The sequence below is a fragment of the Triticum urartu genome, chromosome 5A (genome assembly GCF_056163025.1).
Source record: "Triticum urartu cultivar PI428250 chromosome 5A, HENAU_Tu73, whole genome shotgun sequence".
NCBI lineage: Eukaryota > Viridiplantae > Streptophyta > Magnoliopsida > Poales > Poaceae > Triticum > Triticum urartu.
Window position 1 is genome coordinate 4,901,777 of NC_141877.1, and position 21,303 is coordinate 4,923,079.

The 21,303-nt window shown below is 43.6% G+C and overlaps 1 protein-coding gene across 1 annotated transcript; it reads right to left on the reverse strand.

Annotated features, from left to right (window-relative positions):
* Window positions 1–14,285: 14,285 nt before the first annotated feature.
* LOC125555395 (carotenoid 9,10(9',10')-cleavage dioxygenase-like) lies at window positions 14,286–19,416 on the reverse strand. Its single transcript, XM_087522449.1, has 14 exons — window positions 18,998–19,416; window positions 18,693–18,763; window positions 18,553–18,567; window positions 18,233–18,344; window positions 17,088–17,187; window positions 16,920–16,982; window positions 16,666–16,776; window positions 16,404–16,582; window positions 16,053–16,191; window positions 15,479–15,596; window positions 15,285–15,401; window positions 14,875–15,144; window positions 14,647–14,758; window positions 14,286–14,512 (listed from the first exon to the last, which is right to left on the reverse strand). Exons 1-14 carry the CDS (start codon window positions 19,379–19,381, stop codon window positions 14,483–14,485), a joined length of 1,821 nt encoding a protein of 606 aa, XP_087378575.1. The 5' UTR covers window positions 19,382–19,416; the 3' UTR covers window positions 14,286–14,482.
* Window positions 19,417–21,303: the final 1,887 nt, after the last annotated feature.

Below are 21,303 nucleotides of genomic sequence, written 5' to 3' on the forward strand. Positions count from 1 at the left end.
TTATACGCATCACCAAGATCAATCTATGGAGTAATCTAGCAACGAGGGAAGGAGAGTGCATCTACATACCCTTGTAGATTGCTAAGCGGAAGCGTTCAAGTGAACGGGGTTGATGGAGGCGTACTCGTCGTGATCCAAATCACCGATGATCCTAGTGCCGAACGGACAGCACCTCCGTGTTCAACACACGTACAGCCCGGTGACGTCAACTACGCCTTGATCCAGCAAGGGGAGAAGGAGAGGTTGGGGAAGACTCCATCCAGCAGCAGCACGACGGCGTGGTGGTGGTGGAGGAGCGTGGTACTCCAGCAGGGCTTCGCCAAGCACCGCAAGAGACGAGGAGGGAGAGGGGTAGGGCTGTGCCAAGAAGGAGATGTTCTCGTGTTTCTGACAGCCCAAAAACCCCACTATATATAGGGGAAAGGGAGGGGCTGCGCCCCCACCTAGGTTTCCACCCCTAGGGGTGGCGGCCAGCCCTAGATCCCATCTAGGGGGCGGCCAAGGTGGAGAGAGGGGGGGCGCACCACTAGGTGGGCCTTAGGCCCATCTAAGCCTAGGGTTTCCTCCTTTTCCCTTCTCTCTTCGCCTTGGGCCCTGGTGGGGGGGGGGGCGCACCAGCCCACCTGGGGCTAGTCCCCTCCCACACTTGGCCCATGCAGCCCTCCGGGGCTGGTGGCCCCACTTGTTGGACCACCGGGACCCTCCCGGTGGTCCCGGTACATTACCGATAAAACCCGAAACTTTTCCGGCGACCAAAACATGACTTCCCATATATAAATCTTTACCTCCGGACCATTCCGGAACTCCTCGTGACGTCCGGGATCTCATCCGGGACTCCGAACAACATTCAGTAACCACGTATATCTATTCCCTATAACCCTAGCGTCATCGAACCTTAAGTGTGTAGACCCTACGGGTTCGGGAACCATGCATACATGACCGAGACAACTCTCCGGCCAATAACCAACAGCGGGATATGGATACCCATGTTGGATCCCACATGTTCCACGATGATCTCATCGGATGAACCACAATGTCAAGGATTCAATCAATCCCGTATACAATTCCCTTTGTTCATCGGTATGATACTTGCCCGAGATTCGATCGTCGGTATCCCGATACCTTGTTCAATCTCGTTACCGGCAAGTCTCTTTACTCGTTCCGTAACACATCATCCCGTGATCAACTCCTTGATCACATTGTGCACATTATGATGATGTCCTACCGAGTGGGCCCAGAGATACCTCTCCGTTTACACGGAGTGACAAATCCCAGTCTCGATTCGTGCCAACCCAATAGACACTTTCGGAGATACCTGTAGTGTACCTTTATAGCTACCCAGTTATGTTGTGACGTTTGGCACACCCAAAGCACTCCTACGGTATCCGGGAGTTGCACAATCTCATGGTCTAAGGAAATGATACTTGACATTAGAAAATCTTTAGCAAACGAACTACACGATCTTTGTGCTAGGCTTAGGATTGGGTCTTGTCCATCACATCATTCTCCTAATGATGTGATCCCATTATCAACGACATCCAATGTCCATGGCCAGGAAACCGTAACCATCTATTGATCAACGAGCTAGTCAACTAGAGGCTTAGTAGGGACATGGTGTTGTCTATGTATCCACACATGTATCTGAGTTTCCTATCAATACAATTCTAGAATGGATAATAAACGATTATCATGAACAAGGAAATATAATAATAACCAATTTATAATTGCCTCTAGGGCATATTTCCAACAGTCTCCCACTTGCACTAGAGTCAATAATCTAGTTCACATCGCCATGTGATTAACACTCACAGGTCACATTGCCATGTGACCAACATCCAAGAGTCTACTAGACTCAATGATCTAGTTCACATCACTATGTGATAAACACTCAAAGAGTTCTGGGTTTGATCATGTTATGCTTGTGAGAGAGGTTGTAGTCAACGGGTCTTGCCATATTCAGATCCCTATGTATTTCGCAAAACTTTATATCGTAGATGCTGCTACCACGTTCCACTTGGAGCTATTCCAAATTGTTGCTCCATTATACGTATCCGGTATCTCTACTCAGAGCTATCCGGATAGTTGTTAAGCTTGCATCGACGTAACTCTTTACGTCGAACTCTTTATCACCTCCATAACCGAGAAACATTTCCTTATTCCTCTAAGGATAATTTTGACCGCTATCTGGTGATCTACTCCTAGATCACCTTTGTACCCTCCTGCCAGACATGTGGCAAGGCACACAACAGGTGCGGTACTTCAGCATGGCATACCGTATAGAGCCTATGACAAAAGCATAGGGGACGACCTTCGTCCTTTCTCTTTCTTATGCCGTGCTCAAGCTTTGAGTCTTACTCTACTTCACACCTTACAACTCAGTTAAGAACCCCTTCCTTGACTGATCTATTTTGAACTCCTTCAAAAACATGTCAAGGTGTGCGTTCTTTGAAAGTATCATCAGGCGTCTTGATCTATTTCTATAGATCTTGATGCCCAATATGTAAGCAGCTTTATCCAGGTCTTCCTTTGAAAATCACTCTTCAAACAACCGTTTATGCTTTCCAGAAATTCTACATTATTTCAGATCAACAATATGTCATCCACATATACTTATCAGAAATATTGTAGTGCTCCCACTCACTTTCTTGTAAATACAAGTTTCTAGCAAACATTGTATAAACCTAAAAGCTTTGATCACTCCATCAAAACATATATTCCGATTCCGAGATGCTTGCTCTAGCCCATAGAAGGATTGCTGGAGCCAGCATACCTTTTAGCATCCTTAGGATCGACAAAACCTTTTATTGTATCACATACAACTTTTCTTACGAAAACTGGTAAGAAAACTTGTTTTGACATCCATCTGTAAGATTTCATAATCGAAAAATACAGCTAATGCTATCATGATTCCGACGGACTTAAGCATCGCTACGGGTGAGAAATTCTCATCGTAGTCAACTCCTTGAACTTATGAAAAGACTCTTTCCCACAAGTGGAGCTTCATAGACGGTAACATTACCGCCCACGTCCGTCTTCTTCTTAAAGATCCATTTATCTCAATGGCTTGCCGATCATCGGGCAAGTCCACCAAAGTCCATACTTTGTTCTGATATATGAATCCTATCTCGGATTTCATGGCTTCTAACCATTTGTCGGAATACGGGCCCACCATCGCTTCTCCATAGATCGTAGGTTCATTGTTGTCTAACAACATGATGTCTAAGACAGGATTACCGTACCACTTAGGAGTAGTACATATCCTTGTCGACCTACGAGGTTCGATATCAACTTGATCCGAAGCTTCATGATCACTATCATTAACTTCCTATTCAACAGACGTAGGTGCCACAGAAAACATCTTTCTGTGTTGCATCATTCTCTGGTTGAAATAAAGGTTCGACAAACTCATCAAGTTCTATCTTCCTCCCACTCAATTCTTTCGAGAGAAACTCCTTCTCGAGAAAGGACCCGTTCTTCGCGACAAACAATTTTCCCTCGGATCTGAGATAGAAGGTATACCCAACTGTCACCTTTGGGTATCCTATGAAGATGTGTTTTTCCGCTTTGGGTTCGAGCTTCTCCGGCTGAAGCCTTAAGCATCGCAGCCCCAAACATTAAGAAACGACAACTTTGGTTTCTTGCCAAACCAATGTTCATACGATGCCGTCTCAACGGACTTAGATGGTGTCCTATCTAAAGTGAATGCAGCTGTCTCTAACGCATAACCTCAAAATGAAAACGGTAGATTGATAAGAGACATCATAGATCGCACCATATCTCATAAGGTTTGATTACGACGTCCGGACACACCATAACCCAGTGGTGTTCCAGGTGGCTTCAACTGTGAAACAATTCCACAATGTCTTAAGTGTTTGCCAAACTCATAACTCAGATATTCTCATTGATCAGATCGTAGGAATTTGATCTTCTTGTTATGATGATTCTTAACTTCACTCTGAAGTCGCTTGAACTTTTCAAATGTTTCAGACTTGTGCTTCATTAAGTAAATATACCTATATCTACTCAAATCGTCAGTGAAGATGAGAAAATAGCGATATCCACCGCACGCTTCAATTCTCATTGGATCACACGCATCAGCATGTATGATTTCCAACAAGTCACTTGCCCATTTCATTGTACCTGAAAGCGGGGTCTTAGTCATCCTGCCCATGAGGCATGGCTCGCATGTGTCAAGCGATTCAAAATCAAGTGACTCCAAACATCCATCGACATGGAGTTTCTTCATGCATCTTACGCCAATATGACCTAAGCGGCAGTGCCACGAGAAAGTGGTACTATCATTATTAACTCTACATCTTTTGGCATGAACATGTGTATTACCACGACCAAGATTCAATGAACCATTCACATAGGGTGCATGACCATGAAAGGTATCATTCATGTAAACAGAATAACCATTATTCTCTAACTTAAATGAATGACCGTATTGCAACGAACATGATCTAATCATATTCATGCTCAACGTAGACACCTGATAACATCTATCTAGGTTCAATACTAATCCCGAAGGCAGATGGAGTGTGCGATGGTGATCTCATCAACTTTGGAAACACTTCCAACACACATCGTCACCTCGCCCTTAGCCAGTCTCCGTTTAGTCCGTAGCTTTTGCTTCAAGTCACCAGTAATAGCAACTGAACTGGTATCCAATACCCAGGTGCTACCAGGAGTACTAGCGAGATACACATTAATAACACGTATATACTTTGTTGAAGTTGCCAGCCTTCTTATCTACCATGCATTTGGGGTAATTCCGCTACCAGTGACCGTTCCCCTTACAATAGAAGCACTTAGTCTCGGATTTGGGTTCAACCTTGGGTTCCTTCACTGGAGCGGCAACTAGTTTGCCATCCATGAAGTTTCCCTTCTAGCCCTTGCCCTTCTTGAAACCAGTGGTCTTGTTAAACCATCAACACTTGATGCTCCTTCTTTGATTTCTACCTTTTGCGGTCTTAAGCACCACGAACAGCTCCGGGATCAACTCCATCCCTCGCATGTCATAGTTCATCACGAAGATCTAGTGCTAGAGAACTCTGTTAATCACTATCTTATCTAGAAGTTTAACTCCCACTTGATTTAAGTGATTGTAGCGCCCAGACATTCTGAGCACATGCTCACTAGCTGAGCTATTCTCCTCCATCCTGTTGGCAAAAGAACTTGTCAGAGGTCTCACACCTCTCAACACGGGCATGAGCCTGAAATCCCAATTTCAGCTCTTGGAACATCTCATATGTTCTATGGCGTTCAAAACGTCATTGGAATCCCTATTCTAAGCCGTAAAGTATGGTGCACTAAACTATCAAGTAGTCATCAGGATGTGTCTGTCAGGTGTTCACAACATCCACAGACGACGTTGTAGGGGTTAGCACATCGAGCGGTGCATCAAAGACGTAAGCCTTCTGTGTAGCAGTGAGGACACTCCTCGGACTACGGACCTAGTCCGCATCAGTGCTTACAATATCTTTCAACTTGGTGTTTCTCTAGGAACGTATTGAAATAGGGAGCTACAACGTGAGCTATTTATCTACAACATATTTGCAAAGACAATTTAGACTATGTTCATGATAATTGAGTTCATTTAATGAACTCCCACTCAGATAGACATCCCTCTAGTCATCTAAGTGAAACATGATCCGAGTCAACTAGGCCGTGTCCGATCATCACGTGAGACGGACTAGTCAACATCGGTGAACATCTTCATGTTGATCGTATCTTCTATACGACTCATGCTCGACCTTTCGGTCTTCCATGTTCCGAGGCCATGTCTGTACATGGTATGCTCGTCAAGTCAACCTAAGTGTTTTTGCTGTGTAAATCTGGCTTACACCCGTTGTATTCGAACGTTAGAATCTATCACACCCGATCATCACGTGGTGCTTCGAAACAACGAACCTTCGCAACGGTGCACAGTTAGGGGGAACACCTTTCTTGAAATTTTAGTGAGGGATCATTTATTTAAGCTACCATCGTTCTAAGCAAATAAGATGTAAAACATGATAAACATCACATGCAATCAAATAGTGACATGATATGGCCAATATCATTTTGCTCCTTTTGATCTCCATCTTCGGGGCTCCATGATCATCGTTGTCACCGGCATGACACCATGATCTCCATCATCATGATCTCCATCATCATGATCTCCATCATCATGATCTCCATCATCGTGTCTTCTTGAAGTTGTCTCGTCATCTATTACTTCTACTACTATGGCTAACGCTTTAGCAATAAAGTAAAGTAATTACATGACGTTTATGTTGACACGCAGGTCATAAATAAATTAAGACAACTCCTATGGCTCCTGCCGGTTGTCATACTCATCGACATGCAAGTCGTGATTCCTATTACAAGAACATGATCAATCTCATACATCACATATATCATTCATCACATCCTTTTGGCCATATCACATCACAAGGCATATGCTGCAAAAACAAGTTAGACGTCCTCTAATTGTTGTTGCAAGTTTTTACGTGGCTGCTATAGGTTTCTAGCAAGAACGTTTCTTACCTACGCCAAAACCACAACGTGATATGCCAATTTCTATTTACCCTTCATAAGGACCCTTTTCATCGAATCCGATCCGACTAAAGTGGGAGAGACAGACACCCGCTAGCCACCTTATGCAACTAGTGCATGTCAGTCGATGGAACCAGTCTCACGTAAGAGTACGTGTAAGGTCGGTCCGGGCCGCTTCATCCCATGATGCCGCCGAATCAAGATAAGACTAGTAACGGCAAGTAAATTGGCAAAATCGACGCCCACAACTGCTTTGTGTTCTACTCGTGCATAGAAACTACGCATAGACCTAGCTCATGATGCCACTGTTGGGGAACGTAGCAGAAATTCAAAATTTTATATGCATCACCAAGATCAATCTATGGAGTAATCTAGCAACGAGGGAAGGAGAGTGCATCTACATACCCTTGTAGATCGCTAAGCGGAAGCGTTCAAGTGAACGGGGTTGATGGAGTCGTACTCGTCGTGATCCAAATCACCGATGATCCTAGTGCCGAACGGACGACACCTCCGTGTTCAACACACGTACAGCCCGGTGACGTCTCCTACGCCTTGATCTAGCAAGGGGAGAAGGAGAGGTTGGGGAAGACTCCAGCCAGCAGCAGCACGACGGCGTGGTGGTGGTGGAGGAGCGTGGTACTCCAGCAGGGCTTCGCCAAGAACCGCAAGAGACGAGGAGGGAGAGGGGTAGGGCTGTGCCAAGAAGGAGATGTTCTCGTGTTTCTGGCAGCCCAAAAACCCCACTATATATAGGGGAAAGGGAGGGGCTGCGCCCCCACCTAGGTTTCCACCCCTAGGGGTGGCGGCCAGCCCTAGATCCCATCTAGGGGGCGGCCAAGGGGGGAGAGAGGGGCGGCGCACCACTAGGTGGGCCTTAGGCCCATCTGAGCCTAGGGTTTCCCCCTTTTCCCTTCTCTCTTCGCCTTGGGCCCTGGTGGGGGGGGGCGCACCAGCCCACCTGGGGCTGGTCCCCTCCCACACTTGGCCCATGCAGCCCTCCGGGGCTGGTGGCCCCACTTGGTCGACCATCGGGACCCTCCCGGTGGTCCCGGTACATTACCGATAAAACCCGAAACTTTTCCGGCGACCAAAACAGGACTTCCCATATATAAATCTTTACCTCCGGACCATTCCGGAACTCCTCGTGACGTCCGGGATCTCATCCGGGACTCCGAACAACATTCGGTAACCACGTATATCTATTCCATATAACCCTAGCGTCATCGAACCTTAAGTGTGTAGACCCTACGGGTTCGGGAACCATGCAGACATGACCGAGACAACTCTCCGGCCAATAACCAACAGCGGGATCTGGATACCCATGTTGGCTCCCACATGTTCCACGATGATCTCATCGGATGAACCACGATGTCAAGGATTCAATCAATCCCGTATACAATTCCCTTTGTCCATCGGTATGATACTTGCCCGAGATTCGATCGTCGGTATCCCGATACCTTGTTCAATCTCGTTACCGGCAAGTCTCTTTACTCGTTCCGTAACACATCATCCCGTGATCAACTCCTTGATCACATTGTGCACATTATGATGATGTCCTACCGAGTGGGCCTAGAGATACCTCTCCGTTTACACAGTGACAAATCCCAGTCTCGATTCGTGCCAACCCAACAGACACTTTCGGAGATACATGTAGTGTACCTTTATAGCCACCCAGTTACGTTGTGACATTTGGCACACCCAAAGCACTCCTACGGTATCCGGGAGTTGCACAATCTCATGGTCTAAGGAAATGATACTTGACATTAGAAAAGCTTTAGCAAACGAACTACACGATCTTTGTGCTAGGCTTAGGATTGGGTCTTGTCCATCACATCATTCTCCTAATGATGCGATCCCGTTATCAACGACATCCAATGTCCATGGTCAGGAAACCGTAACCATCTATTGATCAACGAGCTAGTCAACTAGAGGCTTACTAGGGACATGGTGTTGTCTATGTATCCACACATGTATCTGAGTTCCCTATCAATACAATTCTAGCATGGATAATAAACGATTATCATGAACAAGGAAATATAATAATAACCAATTTATTATTGCCTCTAGGGCATATTTCCAACAAAAAAAGGAAGAAAAAGTAAATGGGCCGAGCTGTTGGGTAACGCAGCAGAAAACAAAAAATTTCCGACCTACGCACCAGCCCAGGACCACTATGGAGACTGCATACAAGGTTTGATCTTTTCGTTACCAACTCGTAGCGCAGTGGAAGTAGATTTGATGACGATCGTCGATGCAGATCCCCCCAGCTAGGATTTACAACCTCCCAACCGCGAGGATGCACTACTAGGGAAAAGTCTATACACAGAACTTTAGTAGTAGCGCATGTTAAAAAAGGGCGCTACTGCTAGACAGCAGTAGCGCGCACTAAATAACCGCGCTGCAGATACATATATAGCAGTAGCGCGTCCCATTGTAAAAGCGCTACTACAAAAATTCCCACCAGTAAGCTGATCGGCTAGACATAGTAGTAGCGCTCTTTTAGAAACAGCGCTGCCGCTAATTTTTGCTAACAAAAATAAAATAAAATGAAAAACAAGTAGAAAAGTAAATAAAAATGAAAGAAATAGAAAAAGGAGAAAGTAAAAAAATTAAAATGTAAAGAAAAATAAATGAAAAAACGGAAAAATGAGAAAGGAATAGTAGTAGCAGTTTCAGGAAACGCGATGTAGCTAACTTAACTATAGCGCATTTCCAGGAACGCACTACCGTTACGTTTCACTTAAACAGCGGTTTCCCTCCCCCCGGCCACCACTTATCCCCCAAATCCCTTGCCCTCACCACCGTCTCCCCAATTCACCGTCGCCCCACTTCGCCGCCGTCTCCTGCCGGTGTGGACGCCCACAACCTCACCGTCTCCCCCCGAGGCCGCCATCATCCTCACCACGCCGCCCGAGGCCGCCCTCAGCCTCACCGCCGCCGCTCGAGGCCGCCCTCGACCTCACCTTCGCTGCCCTCGACCTCAGCATCGCCGCCCTCGACCTCACCACCGCCCGAGCCCGCCCAGGACCGCCGCTGCCCGTGCCCGAGCCCGCCCTCTCCGCCCCTTCCTCCGTCGTCAAGCACCTCCCCGCCACCATCTCTCCCCTCTGTGTAAGTCCCCCACCCCTCCCCCCACTCCTCTCTCTTTTCTTTTTAGAGCAAAAATTAGTAGAGCAAAAGTTAGTTTATAGCAAAAAAAATTGTTTAGGGCAAAATATGTTAAGTAGTAGATGTTAGAGCAAAAATTAGTTTATAGCAAAAAAATTGGTTTACAGCAAAAGTTAGTTAGGGCAGTAGGGTTTAATTAGGGTAGATGCTGCTTGTAGTATATAGTGATACTAGTAGATGTTAATTAGGTTAGGGCAGTAGTGGTACTAGTAGATCTTAAGTAGATGTTTTTTAGTTAGGGCAGTAGAGTTTTGCTAGGTTAATTAGGTTAGTAGTGTTGCTAGTAGTAGTGGTACAGTAGGTTAATTAGGTGAAGTTAAATGAATAACCTAAATGAATGAAATTAGTAGTTAACTGATTTTTTTCCTTTCATCATTATAGAGCACTAAAGTTAACTGAATTTTGTTCATTTAGTAGTTAAATGAATTTTCTTCTACACTTTGTTTTTGAATTAGCTTGTGAAATTTGGACATGTATATTTGGACATGTGGTTGCTCGTGTATATTTGGACATGTGTTGCGGTGTCGAAGATGGATATTTGAACACTGTTTCCAGGGAATGAAGCTGAGTGGCCTATGTTTTGCCGGAATGTTGATTCATTTCTGTTCCGGAAAATTTCAGGTTCTCGATTTGTCCACTTTTTAGCAAAGGTCATGCCGAAATTTTCCGTAAATTTCGGCATGACTTGTGCTACAAACTAGGACATATCGAGGGCCCATGATTTGCCGCACCGGGAAGGAGTCAATGTTTCTGCAAAACATAGGCCTTTTTATGTCATTATTCATTTTATTAGGTCTAGAATTAATTGACTAGATTTAATAGTAGGAAACAGGGCTACCAACGATGAAGGACAGGGTTCTGGTGATTGCGACGACGTCTACCTGACGGCAGACAAATTTTTGAGCCTTGCTGACGATCAACCGATGTTGTTGCCGGGCCCACCGGTCGCATCGGGGACTGAGACCGACATGCAGACCGGTGCTAAGACTGAGACCGACGCTGAAACTCAGACTGGCGTCGAGACCGGCGCTGAGACTAAGACCGGCGCTACCTCGGGGAGCGGAGCCGGTGTAGAACTGAAAGCAAAGAGGCAACGGCTTCCTAACAAACTCAGGACTACTAGACTAGTGGTCACGGAGGTGGACGACGGCAATGTTGAGCCAAACGCGCTCGAGGAAGCGCGCGCGTGCTACGGAAATCAAATAGGTTGCATCGTACGGATAACCTCCACCATCAACGATGAGAAACTACAGAAGATAGATAATATGAGGCCCTCCCTCCTAAAGAAGCTGCACCAGATATTCTTGTTCCCGAGTCGGAATGAAAAGGATTATAAAGATCCAGATAAGGACCTGGCAATGAAGAAGTGCTATGCCAGGAGTATACGACGAGTGGCTGGAGTGTCATGCCCAGGTGTACCAGTTTCCAGTTTTCGAGCGACAGCCAGTAGTTAGTTTAGGTTCATGCTAATGCGAGAGAGGGATATGAACTCCTGTACTGCATAGTTTCGCTCTCACTCAAAGTGATAGCTCTTCTCGCATATATCATTGTTTAGATGGATGACGATGTAGTTGCAAGTAATCGAGACTTGTATCGCTATTTTCGAGATGATGAAGAGAGACCACTTTGTGTTGGATGATGATTATGATGATGACATGATTTGATGAGACTATTTGTATGTATATGCTATGATTACATTTGTATGTGTATGATATGCTAAAGATTATTGTATAAAGCCTATTCAAATACAAAATAAATATGCAGAAAAAAACTAATAAAACTAGTAGTACCGAGGGGAACAAAGTTAGCAGTAGCGCTGCCTTACCAGTAGCGCTTCCTGCTAAAAAGCGCTGCAGATATTAGCAGCGGCGCTCTTCACTAAAGCGCGCTACTGCTAGCCATGTATAGCAGTAGCGTGGGACGACAGGCGCTACTACTACACGTTAGCTGTAGCGCCTTATCAGTAGCGCGTCGTCCCGCGCTACTGATAGGCAAAATACCCGCGCTACTGCTAGGGTTTTCCCTAGTAGTGATGTATACCCTTATTTTTCCCATCGGATAGCCCTCCGGGAAGCGGTCGGACAATCCCTCAGACGGTGTCGCGGACAACCCTTTAGGAGGACCTTCGAAACTCGGATGATCAGTTGAACAGCCCTTCGGGAGACACTCTCAAACTAAGACCGAAACTACGATCTCTCTATAGATTTGCACACATAAGGTGTCATCCATCTGGCAGGGCTTCGCCGTCCAGAACTAGTTCGCACAGGAACCCAGACAGCCTTTCGGCTCTACGAAACTATTTCACGGGGAGGAAGAGAGAAGCTAGATCATTGTATGGCACTTGTATGTGAAAAAGAGTGTGTGTGGAGAGTGCCTCTCCACCTCTATTTATAGGAAAAACCATGGGGTAAGGGGAAACATGAAAACCCCTAAATGCCCACACTTTATGTCACACATAAAGGGCATAAAGGGATGACAAGTGGAGCTCCATGGAGGAGCTGCACCTTTATATGTCCCACCTTCATGGGGGCCCCCAAAGGGGGTTCCTTAATCCGCAAGTCCTTCTATAAGCCTTTCGGGAAAATCCCTAAAAGGTGGCTTTCCATAAAAATTTCCAAAAATCACTTTCACTATTCATGACGACAATTTTCAGCGTCCGTTCAAGCTAAAAATAATTAGGTGGGCTTAGACCATTTCCAGTACCCACTAAAATAATTTTCAACGCATTCCAGAACAATTCCGGATTAGTGATTTTTATCTGCGAAAAGCATCTGAAGTGGTTTCGGCAGCTTCGGAACATTTCCTATTTTTATCCCGGAAAATTCCCAAAAGTTTCCAGAATAATTCTGGCACCCTCCAAGAATTATCAGGCATGTCCCGAAACCAATTTGACTTAATGGAATACCCCGAAACAAGTTTTCAGTTTTACTGAAACTATTCCGGTGTTCTCTCTCCGAAACCTTTCTGGTGTGTCCGAAACTTTTTCGGTGAATTTCTCTCAGACTTCGTGTCTAGTATTCAGCAAATAGATGACCCTTAAGCGTGTGACCCTATAGGTTCGGCGATGTATAGACATGGCCGGAACTCTTTCCGATCAATGATCAACATCGGAGTCATGGACACCCATATTAACCCCTATACCCACACGAATGAATATTCGAGTGAATCACAAGTCGTTGTGTGTTATTCCTGTTGCTTCATGATATGTTACAAATACCCGAGGTGAGATTTACTTGCATCCCCGTGGATCAACAACTTGTCCACTATGCTAGTTACCTCGTTACCGGTTTTGTTCTCTTTTCTCATTTTTGTGCTCTGGCATCTCTGTGATCAAATCACACTATGCCTGGCCAGACGATGATGGATAACATAACACCGAGAGGGCCCAGAGATATCTCTCCATCGTCGAAGGAGAAAATGGCTATCAAGTTACTTGACATACTTTTCCATGAAGCTGTAAGCCTCCGTAACAGCCACCCAATTACGGATGACGTTTAACAAACCCCAAAGTTCATGAAGCAAGCATGAAGAAACTTGATACTCTCATGGTCTAAGGAATTATGCAAATGTAAACTTTTTCTGTGTTATAAACCATTAACTTGTGACGAATGTATCGCATAGCATAACATCAATCGGGTCGATTCAACACAAGTGCTCTCCTAACATAGTGCCCTCAAAGTTGCCAGCATAGTCATGCCCATGATCAGGAAAATAGAACCATTATGCAACACTTGAGCTAGTCTTAGAAGCCAGACTAGGAATACTTCTTACCGTTTATTATTCCACACGTGCATATGAGTCTTCCTTCGAGCCTCGTGTTATTGTAGACTCGAGAACCATAGCAGTTATAGCATGGAACATAAACATAATTATGAACAAGGAGATAATCAACAACATTTATTATTGCCTCTAGGGCATATCTACTACACGAGCCCAGTACGGAAGTGGGTCTAATGTACGGCTTATACGTTGCGAAAGGTGACCTGCCATACATACGAAAGTGGCTACGATTTGCTAAATCTCCATATTGCTCTTTATACGTTTAGTGAGGGGGGTTGTATTGAAGTGGGGCTCAATTTTAATTCCAAACAAAGAAGTTGCACGGACGACCTCTAGTTATAAGCCAACTAGCCTAATGCACAGTGTTGCCAAGATCTTTTGCAATACCCTTGCGAGTAGATTGGGACCGGAGCAATCTGAATGATTCCACACAAGAAAACATCTAAATAAACCTTATACCCATGCAGCGTACTGTGTAGTTGAAGAGTGTGTACATATATTACTCTCTACTAATGAAATCTCCAGCCATGGCTACTGGGTTCTTTTTTTCAAATATGAAAGGGACCCCAAGACAAAGGGAGTCCCCATGCAAGGCCCATCTACAGTATGTAGTGTTGGGCAGAGTCATCTGGATGATCCATCCAGGTTTATCAGAATTTAATGTCAAATTTACTAGCTCGTTTTTTGTGTCAGTTTATTCAATCACTATACAAAGATTTGACTACTAATTACTCCTATGCATATATGTATAGTAATGCTACTTTCGTTTATTTATACAGCTTATTCAACATGCTACTTTCCTTTGTATATTTTTAAACAAGGCAAAATACTTGCCATTCTCAATAATTAAGAAGAAGATATTTGCCAATTTAACTTGCGAAAAACTAACAGAAACCCTTCACAACCTACCAGTATGGCACACAAAAGGATACTACATCACACACCCCATTAAAAATATATATATATTCGTGTAATGCTTCCTTTTTATCACTCTTCACCACTCTACTTGATGTCCTAGTTGTTCCTGTCAAAATAATACAAACATTATTTATTTTTTCATCAACCAAAAGGAGCTGCCAATTGCAAATACCTTATATCTCCTGATGATGACATAATCATGAAATAAAATAAGGAAACATATTTAATGATGTAAAGTACCTCATTGACAAAGAAGGCGTGGAATCCGTAAGGTACCCGGCTTGACAGCTCAACAACTGCCACTGGATCAGCAGACATCGTCTTGGCCTCAATAACATTTACTTCAGATTTCCTACATCCACAGTAATCACAAAAGAACAACAAAAATTAATCAAATTAACTTTAGATTTCCTACATCCATGTAGCAACATCATCTCCCGTTAGTGATGTAGGAAATGAAAGGAGTACCCTGTGTTTTCATTGTGAACAAAGAATATCAAGTACCCATCGTCTTCTTCACCGGAAACACCGTGCTCCTTGGGCACAAAGACTGCCTCTGAACAAAATGTACCGGGTGCTAGGTCATATATGCCCGTCACATTTCCCCCAACTTCTAGATGCTCCTTGCTTCTCTCTGGCTTGGCATGTAGATCAAATTTTATGATGCCGGTCATTTTTAAGATGCCAGTCACCTTGACTGTGCTCTCAAGTATCATGCAGTAGATGTACCGCTGCTTTCTGCGTTCAACAAAGTAACGTATGAGAGCATGTTTGGTAGTTCCCATAAGGAATGTTACTTTGAAATTTAAGTTTTGTCACGTGTTAATAGTTTTTAAAGGTATATGCATCATAGAAGAAAACAAACTCTGAAGTGATACCTCCAGTATAAGTACCTGCCAGTATAACTCTCATTGATTCGAGGAAAGTCAATGGCAGAGACAGACAGTTGCTTTTGCGAAGCAGCACCAGTTTTCATGTTGAATCTCATCTCGTACCTGCAAGATATATAATTAGGGCAAGCATTCGGTTGCATGTGATTAAAATAAAAGGTCGATATTGTGAGTATGCATACAACTTATTCCCGCGGTCCTCAAGCTTTTCGCTTTGGTTACCATTGACCTGGTCCAAATCTACGTTGTTGTGACGGCAGGTAATCAGAATAACTTCGTTGCCTTCTTCCCACGCATTGGCTGCAAGAAGAGATGCTTCTTGTGTTCAGTACAATAAGATTAACATGGAATTGAAATTAGTGATAATTAGTGCAATGCATTAATTGGAAATATGTACTCTGGCAAAAAAGCAAGATGGTTTGGCTCTCTTATTCATATTGTCATATAATTGTTGTCAAGTGGATTTTTCATAATTAGATATCCGCAAAATTATCGTATTTATATTTTTGGTTTTGTATGCACAGTGCTAAAAATCGCTCAAGGAACTGATGTTGCACTTAATTCAGCCTCTTGAACATGCTCATTTCATATTTTGTTCATACTTATGCTAAGATACCAAACCACATTGTTGGGACATTAAAGAAATTGCATTTACATTTTTATATTCATCCTTTCCCTAGCTATGTTTAATTAATGAAAAATTGTATAGAAAGATTGCATATTCGGAGTTCAAGAAAAATGTTGGAGATAACATACCATTGTGGAATATGAAGCAATTGGGGAGTTCAAACCATTTGATGTTTTTCTCGTCCTTCTCATAGCGTTGTAGTATACCAAAACGAGCTTTCTTTGCAGGATCAAACTTGTAGATAAATTCATCATTCTTCACCATTTCCTTTATACAAGAACACAAGAGGGTACAATAAGACCAGAATATGAAGAGGAGTATTAACCAATTATCATTTTTTTTCTTGCAAACATATGTTAATCCCATGCAAATGTGAAGCAAGTATTGACTGTGGCATCCTTCAACATGATGAAAAGAAATGGTACAGGGCAAAAATCTATGGAAGCTATTTCTTATTGATGTTATTTACCATTATATACATATATCATCATGTACCTTTGGTCGAATATGGAATAGTTTTCTGTAATGGCAAAGTCATGCATCATTACAGATTCCGGTATTGTTATTGGCACTGGATCAAGCATAACTCCATCCTTGGTGATGACTCGATATGTACAATAAGGCGGTTCATGCGAGTACCCAAAGGTGAACATTTCATCTGAAAGAAGGATAAAAACTAGATCATTTAATCCAATATTCCTGAATGGAAGTAAGAAATAATAGGTTTTCACTGTAATGTACCTGTAAATGGATCAACCTTTGGATGAGTGGTGAAAGGATGTTTCAACCTTTGGTCATAATCCAACAACCCAAGAGTTTGCAGGTCTCCATCTTCAAGGATCTTAACAACATCTGAAAACAAAAGTAGAAACTCATGCTCCACATTTGCTATGTGCTCTTTATCATGCCGAGTGTATAGGATTATTATGCCCACATCAACTTGTGGGACGTGATCTAGTATAGACAGAAATTGTGCTAACAGAATGATAACTTACAAGGTTTATCTGATTCTGAGAGGGCCATGAGTTTGCCATGATGATATATAAATGAAGTATTAGCTGGAAAAGAAGGGAGTGTATCGATAAATTGCCATTAAAATAAAAATGGACATGAAAAATATGTAGATATACATCATGTAGTGACTACTTAAAGTAAAGAAGTACCTGGTCCAATTCCATAAGTAGCATCCAAGACTTTAAGTTTCTTCCTAAGTTCTTGCGTTAAGACCATAAACAATCCAAAAAGGCCCTTTAGATCTCCAACCTATGAATATTGAGGGGAAAACTCACACATGCGCACAACTGACTTCATATATAGCCATTACTAAATCCAACTAGGGTGTGGAGAGTCATGGTGTTAGACTAATACTTCACCAAGCAAAAAATGGTTGATTAAGTTATAATTATGTATGCTATGTATTATATCTACATCTATCGAGAGAGGCCTTTCGGCACATGGGAGCATATGCTCCTGGTTTTTAAATTGTGTTTTGAATATATTTTGAAATGTCACAAAATTCTGACAAAATGATTCCCGTGTACATCTCGACATTCTACATGCATACAAACTCGTTTCGCGGAAAACTGACAACTGTTGTGTCCTATGTAAAAAAGACAAATTTTAGTGTTAAGATAGGCTTTTCATCAGACATTTTTTTTGTATTTTTTACACAACACGTATAAAATGTCGGATTTTCACAAAGCTTGACGTGCGGACATACAATGATGAGATGTACGCGTCAAATTTGTGTTTGGGATTTTTTGACATTTTGAAATATATTTTTCAATGGCAGGAGCAAATTCTCCCATGTGCCAAAGTGAGTTTCCGATATCTATAGCTATACCCACTTACTAATAAAGCGAGGTGCTTTTCTCCGATTTTTTTCATCCATTCATCCATTTTTTTTAAGATTTTGTACTATCCGAGTTTTTTTTAAAGATTTTTACTATCCGAGGTGGTACTAATTTTTGGCCAAATTATTGGCCCGCATATTCTGGCCCATTTAAGGTTTCTAGCAGCCTGGCTGTAGGAGGCCAAAGAAAAAAAAAGTTGTTCCATCGGCCTGGCTCGTCATGTGTGTACAAGCAACCTCTGATTCGCATATTAAATTAGTCCCACCTCTCTATTTTACACCTCACGTAACTCACAGGCATATCTGTGCTAGTCTTACTTAAGAGAGTACAAAAAGGGTTGCAAGCATGAATAAGAAAACCGGCGCATGGTTGGAGATGGCGACAATCAAGTGTTACATAAATAACTGAGTAACCGTTAAGAATATTCTGGTTTTTAGTCAACCAAATAAGCTTACCTTCATAAACTTTGCTCCACCAAAATACTCTTCTTGCTTGAAGCGAGAAGTCTTCACGTATCTTGATACATATGTAGGCTTCCCATCTTTAATGTGCAATGCATGGATCATTCTATAAGAAAGAACGTGGAAGTCCATGTAACCACCAAGCAAAAGTTTGAGACAAAGACCAAAGCTTTTCTTTATCAAAAGATCGCGAGCCATGGAACTGTATTGTAAACAGGAAAAACTGAATTCGCAAAAAAAAAAATCAGGAAAAACTGAATGTGCACGCAACCAGTACAGCTAGATCTCCAGAGAGAAGAGACTGTATCACCTACCCATCCCCATCAAACCTGTAGGGAAAAAAAACACAGAACAACAAATGAATTATAAATGTGACCCTCAACTGTTGGAAGCAAAGAAGGGAATAATGCCTTTTAAGACGAATGTAAAATTGTCAACAAGTAAGAGTCAGTACCAATGGTACCCTGCAACCGGGTCAAACTTTGGATTAGCCCCGACCCTAAGAAACTCTCCATTCAAGCACTCCTGCAGACAAATAAAAAAAAGGACATCATGAGGGAAAGAAAGGATCTGGTGAGCTGCATGCTTGGCATCATGAGAAAAAGGGAACTTCTTCTTGAAGTTGAACTACCAGTTGCTCGAAGAAAATTTTGAGCAAATTAGCATAGAGGCCATTCTTACAAAATGCTGGAGAAAACGGGAACTTCCTCTAGAGAAAAGAAAATATTTTTGAAAGAATGAAGAGAGAGGAACGCTGACCGGGAGGTGTCCGCGGACGGGGAGGCCGGCTGTGGGAGGGGTCTCGTGGAGCACCGGGGCGAAGTTGCCGGAGAGCCAGGGGTTCGGCTCGGCCTTCTTGTCGTGGCCGAGGCGGACCACGAGCCGCTCGAGCATGTCCAGCGCCCAGGACGCCACCCCCTTGCGCGGCCTCGGCGCCGGCACCACCACTTCTCCCATTGTGGCTGGTGGGGCTGAGATTTCCTGCTGGGTGGGCTTGTATTGGAGGCGGCGTTGGCTCGGACTTGGGAGGTTAGAAGAGGGAGGGACGGCACGGCAGCAATGACGATAGCTACAGCCCACCGGCCGGCTTCCATTAGCCAAGCCAGCGGTGGCACGGTTGCCCGGCCGCGCCGTGGAACCCATCACAGGATCGCCTCACCTCTCTCTCTCTCTCTCTCTCTCTCTCTCTCTCTCTCTCGGTGGATTCCATCGCCCAAACTGTGCAGGTTTGAATGAACCACTGGCGCCGCCGCCCACTGCACATTGATGCTGATAGATCAAGATCAGCTCTTGATAGTCATCATAGTCACTGTCACGCATGTGCCATGAATTCCAAACTCTTAAACAACCATACAGTGCCATGAACACACTGCCGAGGGAGCTCCTATCAGGGCTGTAATGGTTTTGAAGCACAGAGCGCCGCTACCTGGCCCGGCGCAATAACAGTTGTGTGTAGAGATGGTACTTTCCTGCAACGAGCTACTGCAGCGGCCCAACCTAGCGACCTGGTTACTGTAGTACCCAATTTTTTTAAAAAAAATTACTCATTTTTTATAAAAGCATTTTTTGAAAATGCGGACAAAAAATTATATTTCTGAACTTTTAAACAAAACACGAGCATTTTTGGAAACTGCATACAAGTTTTAAATTTTCTGAACATTTTTCAAAAAACATGAACATTTTAAATAGTGAGCATTTTTTGAAAAGACAAATATTTTTTGAGAATTCTGAGTAAAAATAGAAAAACCAAAAAATGAATATAAAATGGCGACGAACTTTCTAGAAGGTTCCCAAAACCATCAAAAACCCATACTAGAGCCTTCCTAGTGTTAAATGGGCTGGCCCAGTTTGGTCTGCTCGTTCACACCCTGTGCGAATAGGCGACTACTTAACGCTATATGCATCAAATAGGAATTGCCCACCACCGAGATGATGGTGAAGACTTGAATCCTCTCAAGGATTTCCTCTCCGAGCTGACGATTGCCCATGTTCCTCTGCTCTAACCACAAGAGCCACCTCCTGCTCCTGGCCTAATGAGGTCATTGCGAGGGAAGAAAAAGGCCACGACAGACGGCCCTACCAGATTCAGCGGCCGACTTGCGCCCAAACCAGCAGGCAACAACCTCCTCTGCATGGACAAAGTGTGTCTGGTTGTGCTGCGGAATCAGAGGTTCTGCTCTAGGAACAGCTGGCCCACTCTAGATGAGATCAAGAGGTATAAGGATTTGTACAAATCTGAGCTACGTGACAATTTTATCGTGGTGGTCACATTGCTCGTGGCCTCGATGACGGTCACAGTTTCATCTCTCTATGGCATCAACAACTATATCCAACCACAATCCCCTAATTTTAAAGAAGATACAGTTGCACATGTTCAAAGGGGTTCAGGTTCGAGGCATATTGGCTTAAGATGGAGGGGATTTAGAATGTGATTGAGACGGCCTGGACTAAGCATGTTCTGTAATGACGCGATTAGAACCTTACGCATCAAGATCTCCAGAATGGCCACGACGCCCAAGAAAAGCGATAAGCATATCCGAGCTAAGCAAAACCTAGCTTTCAACATTCGCAATGAGGTGATCTTTAATCTAAAACTCGTGATGGAGGAGAGAACCCTCTTAGAAAATGAGTTTAAACTTGGATAGTTCTCAAGCCTAGACTCTTGGGTATCACTGTTGTTGAACGAATAAGATGGCGACAGAGATCGAGGATGATTTGGATTCATGAGGGGGATGCCAACACTAAGTTATTCCATCTCCAGGTAAATGGTCGCGGGAGAAAGAACCACATCCCAATGTTGAAAGGTCAATTGGGAGAGGTCCTATAGAACATAGTGAAAAGGAGCAAATATTGCTTGATCACTTCACCTCTTTGATTGGAAAGAAGAATCCAGATAACCTGAGACTGGAATGGAATTCCCTGCATCTGCTGCATGCCAACTGAACGGATCGAAATGGTTGACTAGAGGGGGGTGAATAGGCAACTAACAATTTTTAGCTTTTCTTTACCAAATTAAACTTAGCATCAAAATTGGTTGTCTAGATATGCAACTAGGTGAGCAACCT

Excerpts from the sequence above, each read along its gene's own strand:
- LOC125555395 (XM_087522449.1), bottom strand. The coding sequence starts at position 19,381 with ATGGGTTCCACGGCGCGGCCGGGCAACCGTGCCACCGCTGGCTTGGCT. Across the intron at positions 15,402-15,478 it reads GAGGACCGCGGGAATAAGTT|GTACGAGATGAGATTCAACA; the intron begins GTATGCATACTC and ends TATATCTTGCAG. Across the intron at positions 14,513-14,646 it reads ACGCCTTCTTTGTCAATGAG|GAACAACTAGGACATCAAGT; the intron begins GTACTTTACATC and ends TTATTTTGACAG.